The 10,237-nt window shown below is 45.7% G+C and overlaps 1 protein-coding gene across 1 annotated transcript in view; it reads left to right on the top strand.

Annotated features, from left to right (window-relative positions):
• The first annotated feature begins 1,283 nt into the window (after window positions 1–1,283).
• Window positions 1,284–10,237, top strand: part of ATP2C1 (ATPase secretory pathway Ca2+ transporting 1) — an 85,249-nt gene continuing 76,295 nt past the window's right edge. Inside the window, exon 1 of the mRNA XM_018567113.1 lies at window positions 1,284–1,519. Coding sequence (XP_018422615.1) covers window positions 1,388–1,519 — 132 coding nt within the window. The 5' untranslated portion in view covers window positions 1,284–1,387. The remainder of the gene's footprint in view (window positions 1,520–10,237) is intronic.

The raw sequence follows: 10,237 nt of genomic DNA, 5'->3' as shown, positions 1-10,237 counted from the left end.
ATTAGGGATTCCTGCATCAGGAACTTGCGTTTTCTTGCAAGAGGGAAATCCCAAGCGGCAACTGTCACCCATTCAAGCTAATGATCAGGTGACAGCAGTTGTATGTAAACGCCCACACACCGCATGTAATAGTGATATGAAAACATGCGGTTAGAAAACACTCTCCCTGGATGCACAATCGATGCATCTAGGGAGAGTGACTGATTCCCAACTGCATGCAATCATATTACATACCATTACATGTGGTGTGCTGGCGTTTACACGCAGCTGCAAATAAAAAATAATACACTCCGCCTCCCCCCATACAAAAAAAACCTACTCCTGCACATGAAAAATAATACACGCCCCCCCATAGAGAATTACTACCCCTGTAGATTTAAAATAATAACTCCCCCCATACACATTAAACAAATACCCCCCACATATAAAATAATACAACCCCATCGTGGGCCGGTACTTTAAGACCTCTGTAGTAAATGAACAGCTGCTGGAGTCTGCACTTTCCTTTGTGATCTTGTACAGGACCGGAAGTTCAGGGAAGCTGAGCTGAGAGACTTGGAAGCAGCTGTTTAGAAACATGATGATTGTAAGGGTTTGGGGAAACATTTTAAAAAAATACTTTGCTGCGCAATGTGTATTTGATCAGGATTCATTATTGATTAAACTTTGAGAGTTTTAATACTACTTTAATGACCCTGCTGATCACCAGAGTTCCCACTCTTCGGAGGGATTTCCTCTCACTTCCTGTTGTGGCTATGGGACAGGAAGTAAAAATAAATGTCCCCAATGGGACACGGATGGCAGTTAAAAATCTGATAGGCGTTATAAAACTTAATTATTCTATCTAAAACCAGAAAAAAAGTTTTGCCTTTGGTTGCACTTTAAACTCCAACTGTTCTGCGTTCGTAGATTTATAAATGAGCCAGGCTTTGGCTGCTCAACTCACACACAAAGTCAGACCGCTCATGCTGTATTCACCTTCCAGAAGAGCACAAGCTGCGCAGCTTTGTACTCATCCACCAATCACAGCGCGCCTGTCATCCCGGAGAGGAAGTTTGGGAAGAGCGCTCCTCCCGACCGCTTCGCACGCAGCGCCGATTGGCTTGTGGAGGAGCTGTGGGCGTGGTTATGCGCAGCTAGGGAAGTGTATTGCAGTAAATCGCCTAAGAGCTTCCGGTATAGATTGTGTACACCTGGTACACGGAACGATCGCAGCGGACTGAGTGTATCGGCTGCCCAGTACGACTCGTCAGGTTTTGTGCTGACCCGTACCGCTGTGTCTCAGGTGGTGGAGAGGACTCTTCACAGCAACAAGTCCCCGGTTTCTGGATGCGGTGCGGGGCTCTGCTCTGGGGGCTACCCCTGATCACAGCCAGCTGAAGGGGCTATGACGTCTGTGACGGAGGCTGGAGCGGCAGTAACGGCGGACGGGTCAGTGACATCGGTGTGGAAGGCGAGAGGTGACGGGGCTGTCCGTGGAGGAGGAACAGCTCAGCCTGACAGCGGCTCTCCTGCCAAGGTGAGAGTCATTGTCTGCTCTGTGTGTTTGTCTATGGACGGCTCACTGGCAGGTGGAAGTGTGTGTACACTGGACTCCACTCTGCACTTCTGTGATCATCACCTGCCTGCTTCTCTCCACATACTTCCTGAGGAGATCATTCCACTCCAGGTGTATGGGGGGGGGGGCTTGTTTGGAGGGACATGCTCAGGGACTGTCATCCTCAACCCTTTCTTGAGTCACTGAACTGGAACAAGCATGGTCCAACTTAAAGGAGAACTATGAGGTGAGTGATTTTCACTCATCCTCATAGTTTGAGCCGACCTGTGACAATGAAACTGTCACACGTCAGCTCAATAGATTGGGAAGTGAGCGAACACATACGCTTGCTCACTTCTCGATCATGTCCCTGCAGAGAGCCGTGACTGTTACTCACGACTTCCTGCAGGGATTCCCTCCCCACTCCGATCCTCCAGCGCTGACAGGACGAGCGAAGGGGGAAGGGGGCGGGTACAGCTGACTGCCTCTAGATAGGCAGACCCAGCTGTCAATCACGCAGCTGGGTGGATCTCGACAGTAATGTCGGGATCAGTCTCGGCTGCGGCGGTCTTCCTCGGTGCCTGGGGGAGGGATTGCTTCCTCGGTGCCTGGGGGAGGGATTGCTTCCTCGGTGCCTGGGGGAGGGATTGCTTCCTCGGTGCCTGGGGGAGGGATTGCTTCCTCGGTGCCTGGGGGAGGGATTGCTTCCTCGGTGCCTGGGGGAGGGATTGCTTCCTCGGTGCCTGGGGGAGGGATTGCTTCCTCGGTGCCTGGGGGAGGGATTGCTTCCTCGGTGCCTGGGGGAGGGATTGCTTCCTCGGTGCCTGGGGGAGGGATGGCGCCACAAGAACTATTAATGCAAACCAAGGGCCACTGTTGTAAGTGTCCCAGCACCTGATATGCATATGCTTGTTTCAGGTTAATGACTCTATTAGGCAGTAAAGAAACATGACACTAGCACCCTTTCAGCTCCTACATTGAAGAATAAGTCAGCAATACGTGTATAACTTATACATAATATTTCAGTTCAGCTCCCAGTCTGTGCTTTTTATTGTTCTGTTTTACCTTGAAGATCCATTAATCCCAGTTTGGATCCCATTCAGGCAGTGTAGGGTTAATGATGCTCGGCACTGTGCTTGTTGGTTATAGATCTGCAGCCAGCATAGCAGTGTAGAAACTTTTCTTCCTGTAGTGTGCTGTTACTATGAGAGGCATTACCTGTGTGTGCGAGCTGAAGCCTTTGTGTGTTTGTTTTATGTCTTTGGACACCTCATGCTGGCAGAAGAATGTGTGTTTACATTAAATTCCACTCCCAGGAGTTCCGTGTGCTTACTCTGCTAATCACCATCCTAGTTCTTTTTCACATGGAATCAACACTCCTACATACTCCCTATACTTTGCGATCAGTATATGGGAAATTCCTCTGATGCCATGCCTTTTCAGGAAGTATGTTCAGGGGCTGTCATCCTTATTCCTTCAGCCACAGATCTTATACATGTATAGGTGTTCTAGGTGTCTCAGTACCTTATATGCACATACTTGTGTGTATCCTTTGTCCTCTTCCTGTGTTATCTCAAAGAGCCCCCCTAGTGCTTTTGTTTAATTACGGAATGATTAGCCCTTATGTTGTAGAGATCTCAGTGTGGGAGTGGTTGAGTATTTTAGCAACAGATACTGGGCAGGGCTGACACCACTCAGTCTACCAAAAAGCTGTGCACCTATAACATGCTTCCTAGCCATAGCTTATTCTAGCTAATTCTTAGGGCTGGACTGGACATATCCCAGGGGTCAGGTAGCCAATGTTGCTTAAAAATGACAGCAGGCATCCAACTTTTGAGGTTTTCTTTAATTGCTAGTAATGGAGCTTGGCTCCTGTTTTCTGTATTCATCTGTCCACCCCTGACGTCCTCAAGTTGGTGTGTCCTGTCCTGTCACTAGGAGCATGCATGAAAGTGTGGGTACAATGGGGGGGATATAGGACACTGCCAGCCAAGGGCCACCTTTGGGGTCAGCTTTAAGGAGATCAGATAAAACTGCAAGGAAACATTTCAAACATGCTGGAGCTCATTAGAAGTCTGGACTTTTAGCTGCTGTAAAACACTTAAAAGTTTGGATCCCCTTAATTGTTTGGGTTTTTTTTGTTTGTTTTTTTAGGATTAACATTGGACCTTTTTATTATGATCAAACTGAGGTGAGTGTAGGGTAAAAGAACAACTCCAGGTATACAAAACGTTAACATAATGGGGCAACTTCCACACTGCAAGGGTTAATTTCTGCAGAAAAAGCAGCAGTTAACCCTTGCAGTGCGGGGGTAGCCCCACTGCAAGGGTTAACGTTGTAGATTCCTGGAGTTCCTTTTTAATAAAACTCACCACTGTGCTTCATGCATACAGATCAGCAGCTTAGGGTACCGGTCCAGAAGCTTCTCTTACTGCAGTGTCCTAATCCTTTGATCTCTCCAGATACCAGGGATAAACTTCTGTGTTCTACGCACATACTGTAGGGGATCACAGAGTAGAATCCAGCTGCTGGGAGTATTTCTGCGCTCTAACGTTGGAGCTGCAGGTTAGATGAAAAGGAGCACAGAGGCGAGTGTAATTACCACCGTACAATGACTTTAATCTCATGCACAGGTGAGGGCCTCATATACTTGAGGGTCTCATATTAAGTGCCACAGAGGGAACGATGGGTGTTAACGATTTGTATGAAAGTGACATTAAACCCTCAGATTTTTTAACATAAGCCAATACTGTAATGTGTGCCTTACTGTAATCCATGGCTGTTTCCCTTCTCTTTGCTGCTCTTCCTTTTAAATCTGTATCTGTTCTCGTGCTGGGCAGAACTTATTTTTTGCAGCAGACTGCTTTGTCTCTGAAAGGGATACATGGTGTCTGTGTGTTGGTTTGAAACCTGAGCCAGCACTACAGGAAGAGGCACTCAGCTGAAAAGGGAAGTTCTCCCCAAGCATGAGAAGACATCAGGATTTAAAAGGAAGAGCAGCAAAGAGAAGGGAAACTACCATGGATTACAGTAAGGCACACATTACAGTATTGGTTTATGTTAAAAAATCTGAGGGTTTAATGTCACTTTAAATCGATTCATATAGATGGCTGCTCAATAAACTGTTTGCTTGGCTTTACTCTGCTGAAAAGCATCCGGTCTGGATAGAAATTTGAGAGCTGCTGACTTGTTGAAGCTGCTTGTTCAGTCTGCTGTGATGCTGCAACCTTCATCCCTTAGAATGCCATCACCATGTCGGCAATCTCTCTGTGGAACCTCCTTCTAATAGATGGGTTTAACTGAGGCTGGGAAAAGCTATGCGTTCCAATACAACAGAAGTTTTGTTTTATAAAAGTCTGTTTTATTGTTTGAAATGAGCCAACACGGTTTGGAGGATCGAGCAAACTAACTGCATCAGGGCTGGTGGGGTATTGTAGCCATTTTCTGCAGGGCAGAGATACTTTGTGAAGGATGCAGTGTGCACACATCAGAATATGTCTGTAAATATCAGCCTTTCATGTGGTGACTTTGCATCGAGAGCTGCCTGTTACACCCATCTAAGATCTGGAACTAGAAACGACACTGTTACAGTGATCCGCTGCTGTCATCTAACCAGATTGGATGCTTTAGAATAGTATCTGGTGGAATGTCATTAGTTGCAAAGAACAACACACTTTGCTGGGCTTCATTATTAGTGATTAGTGTAGTATCTATAGACAGGACTGAAAGGGAGCCCAGTCATTTCAAATCAGTAGAACATATCACGAGACAAAGGCACCAGATTCATCCGCTGTAAAAGCCTGGGTCAATGTAGCAAGTCTGCTAATTCAGGTAATGTATTATTCACATAAATGTAGTATGGGAGATAGTCGCTGGCATGGGGCACTTCTCTATACTTAGCACCAAAGGATAACTGCTTTGTGCTTTTGTGCATAAACTTTTTATTGAAGTTTTCAAAACAGAAATAACAAACATGAGTCTAATAGATGCAGCATTGTAGTGTAGTGCAATCCATGGTGTGTGTGTGTCAGTTGAATAGTGCCATGTCGTCGATGTGTGTGTGAGAGGAATGGTGCCCCGTCGTCGTGTGTGTGAGAGGAATGGTGACCCGTCGTCGTGTGTGTGTGATGAATGGTGACCCGTCGTCGTGTGTGTGTGAGGACTGGTGCCACTCCCCCGTCGTTGGTGTGTGTGTGTGACAGGAATGGTGCCCCCGTCGTTGGTGCGTGTGTGTGACAGGAATGGTGCCCCCGTCGTTGGTGTGTGTGTGTGAGAGGAATGGTGCCCCCTTCGTTGGGGCGTGGGTGTGTGGAATGGTGCCCCCCGTCGTTGGCATGTGTGAGGAATGGTGCCCCCATTGTGTGTGTGGAATTGTGCCCCTGTCGTTGGTGTGTGACAGGAATGGTGCCCCCTTCGTTGCTGTGTGTGTGTGTGGGGAATGGTGCCCACGTCGTGTGTGTGTGTGTAAAAAGGAATGGTGCCCCAGAAACAGTTAGATGCAAACAAAGTGCAGCAGTTTGAGGGCCACTTTTCTAAGTGTCCCATCACTTAAAATGCATCCAGATTCCAACAACTGGAACACCAGGTGCTGACCATCTGAGCTTGTTTCAGTTCCACAGAAACTTTTGAAGAACAAATGATTGGATCTCCAGCACCCTCATTGAGCAGAAATTAGAATTAGTAGAACAATATAAGTCCATGTTGCAATCCCAGACTAGGCCCCACCCCTCTTAATGTGTTTCACTCACCGGGGTTTATTTGTAGAGATGCCAATCTAAGCACTGACGTGATGAAACCAGACATGTGACCGTTTGTTCTTTTGAAGACTCTGGCAGTGGGTTACACATTTTGGGAGGTGAGGAAGCACAGAAAGAAGCAGACACCCTAGCTGGAGCTGTGGTGTGGTGACCTCTTACATGTGGGACTTCCAAAACGTCACCATTTGTGAAACCAATTAAAGGTTGTTTTTTTGTTTTGTTTGGACTCTTGAGAAGATTACCTGACACTCTTCAATCTTCATTCACATGGATTTCTTATTCGGGGGATCCCCTCCCTTTGAAGTCTCCTCCGTTTTGTGAAGAGCTGCCAGAACAGAGCCATCAGGCCCAAATATTGCTTCTACTCACTAGAGAAAGTTTGTGGTCCAGTCCAGTGCTTCATCCCCACTCGCCCTAAAATCTCAGAGGAGACTTGCTGTAATAAAAGTGCCGTTCATATGATATTGCAGTTTCATACCATTACAAAAAGTATAAAAACAAGTATTCGAATTAGTTTTGCACTTCTATGGAATATGAAATGCTTTTTATATCCTTTGGTGGATCAAGCACTATGATTGTTTGATTAGGTGATTAGGCTCCATCAACGAATTTGAAGCAGGGGTGTGGTTTAAATACTGAAGATTAATTTGTCACGGCAGAAAAACTTTGGCTTTAGACACTTAGTATGGAATTATGTTTACAAAAGCCTTTTTCCTGTAACGGTGTGTAATAAAAGTGAAAGTAACCATGTCTTTAAATGATGGTAGATGGAAGTCTGCTTGTTTTAGTGTTAATTTAAAGGAGAGCTATGAGGAGAGTGCTTTTCAAGCATCCTAATATTTAGAGCCGACCTGTAACAAAGAAGCTGTCACAGGTCGGCTCTATAGATCGGGAAGTGAGGGAACACATACCGTCGCTCGCTCACTTCCCTATCATCTCCCTGCAGAGAGCGGTGACTGTCAGTCACGGCTCCCCGCAGGGATTCCCCTCTCCGATCCTCCAGCGCTGATTGAAGGAACAGGGGAGGGGGTGGGCACAGCCTCTATGAAGGCAGAGCCAGCTGTCACTTACGCAGCTTGGTGGATCCAGACAGTATTGTCAGGATCCGTCCCGGCTGTGGCGTCCTCAGTATATCATGGGCAATAGCCCGCTATATAGTGAGCTTTGGGTCACAAGAGGAGGTTAGTATATGTTAGAGCTGCAGCTAACGATTATTTTCAAAATCGATTAGTTAGCCGATTATTAAGTTCGGTTAATCGGATAAAAATTAAATAACATACATTTTTTTTAAATGGCTCCAGTGATGGGACTTCTAGTTTGTATTAAGATTGTAGTCCATCACAGGAGCAAGCTTGGAGCAGTGGAAGTAAAAAAGAAAAAAGTATGGGTAACAATATAGTGAAATAAAAAAAATTATACAGCAATGAATGCAGAATGGCACCGGCTAAAGAGGACTCCAAAACCCAGCAATAGTACATTACACAGCACAATACCACCATCTATAGAGGAGTACAACAAATCCCAGCAACAGTACATTATAGCTGGCAGTATTCTGCATTGCGCTGTATAATGTACTATTGCTGGGTTTTGTAGTCCTCTATAGCTGATGGTATTCGGCATTGCACCACTGTATAATCTACTATTGCTGGGATTTGTTGTACTCCTCTATAGCTGGTGGTATTCTGCATTGCGCTGTATAATGTATTATTCCTTGATTTGTAGTCCTCTATACAGCGCAATACAGAATACCACCAGCTATAGAGGAGTACAACAAATCCCAGCAATACATTATACATACAGTGTATAATGTATTGCTGGGATTTGTATTCCTATGTATAATATACAGCACAATGTACCATCAGCTATAGAGGAATACAAATCCCAGCAATACATTATAGAGCACCATGTGGGGGAAAGTGCAGGCTTACCTGAGCAGTATTCCAGCAACTTGTTTCTGAGATCGGGCCTGTCTATCGGTGGCTGTCATCCCCCCACACCTGCTCCTCCTTACTTCTTCTCCCCGCGTCCCTGTGCCGATCGTGGATTTGGGCGGGCGGTGAGCGTGAGGCAGGGAGGAGGTGCGGATGCGGGCGGGCCTGGCAGCGGCAAACGTGAGGTGGGGAGGAGGTGTGTGGAGCCGTGAACAGGGCCAACCAATCAGAAGCCGATTAATCGATGATTGAAAAAGTTGACAACTTTTTCAATAATCGATTATGTCGATTAGTTGTTGCAGCCCTAGTATATGTTCTCCCGTGACCCTAAAGGGAACTATGGGGGAAAAACACTTACCCCACAGTTCTCTTTTAAATAGTTTTGGAGATCATACAGAGATTGTATACTCTTGATTGTGGTGTGTATGGCAAACTTTAGGTCTTTTTTGCACCATGTCCATTGTGCAGAAGAAACGCAGCTGAAGTATGGTGTAAACATGGCACACAGAAAAGAATTGTGTGACCAGTGTTGTCCTTTTTTCTTATTTTGAAATACACAGATAATGCAATAAAAAGAAAAGTAATATATCAGTGCTGAAAGCAAGAGGTCTGAGTTGGAGATGAGGACTTTGTGCACACAGATATCTACTTCTCTGTAGTCAAATCCAAAGTAGATATAGAGTAACTCGGGGGTCTTGCAGCGGAGAGAAGTCGGAGCATCAGCGTTTTATTGTCAATGTTTCAGTCCATCTTTCTGAAGACCTGACTAAGCTTGAAATTGTTGACAATAATACGTCAATGCCTTGTCTTCTCTCTGCTGCAAGCCCTGTAAACGCCTCTATATCCACTTTGGATTTGTATGGATGTATTTGTGGATGAGCACCCGGACATTTACCTTACAATTATAGTGCGGTGGCTACCTCTGGGACTACTTCTATGTAGATGTGTTATTCCTGCATATACAATGCATTTAGTAAAACTGTCTAACCTGTAATATATTTATGAAATGTCACCTTTTTTAATTTTCTTTTGATGTGGAATGTTAGCACCACTGTCAGAATTTTATGTTGTGGACATTTTTTAAAGGAGAACTATGGGGTTAGGGCTTTTCCCCATAGTTTTTCCTTAGGGTTACGGGAGGACACAAACTAGCGTCCTCCCGTCACCCAAAGCTCAGTATACCTAGAGCAACATCTCGCAGTATACTGAGACGCCGCAGCAGAGACAGATCCCGACATTACTGTCTGCATCCACCCAGCGGAGTGAGTGACAGCTGGCTCTGCCTATCTAGAGGCAGAGCCAGCTGTACCCTCCCCCATCCGTTCCGCCAGTCAGCGCTGGAGGATCGGACAGGGGAGGAGGGAATCCCTGCAGGGAGCCGTGAGTGACAGTCACCGATCTCTGCAGGGACAGGATCGAGGAGCGAGTGACGGTATGTGTTCGCTCACTTCCCGATCTATTGAGCCGACCTGTGACCGTTTCATTGTCACAAGTCAGCTAGAACTATGAGGCTGAGTGATTTTCACTCGCCTCATAGTTCTCCTTTTTAAGGTTCATAATCTGCTTAGTTCAGTTTAACAAGGCTTTTAGGAAGTTGAACATTCACTGGCTTTGTTTTCTCTAGCAGTGCTAATGCTGGTAGCCCCATGATGTAAGTTGTAAATGTGCCAATAAAAGCAGTTTAATGGTCGACTACAGTACAAATAAGGATCTTATATTGTAGGTTTATATAATGATGTCATTGCATTTCCTTAATGTGCACATTTAAGTTTTACCATATTAGATTAGATCAGGGCTCAAAATTTCACCGTAGCCAGGCCTTAAGAGTTACTCGCCACCAGTTGCCCCACCTAACCCCTACGCTGCCCCGGCCTTAACGCCGCCCCCTAAACACACCCTCTTAAATTATTTTATGAAAGGACATGCTAAATGTTTAATGCAAAATAAAGTTACAAAAAAACATAACAAAAATATTAACAATCCTCCGTTCTTGGCCCCCCCCCCCCACACAT

Source organism: Nanorana parkeri, unplaced genomic scaffold (assembly GCF_000935625.1).
Source record: "Nanorana parkeri isolate BGI_ZX_2015 unplaced genomic scaffold, ASM93562v1 scaffold1008, whole genome shotgun sequence".
NCBI classification, from domain to species: domain Eukaryota; kingdom Metazoa; phylum Chordata; class Amphibia; order Anura; family Dicroglossidae; genus Nanorana; species Nanorana parkeri.
Note: the sequence above shows the minus strand (reverse complement) of the source record. Positions and strands in the feature narration are given on the sequence as shown.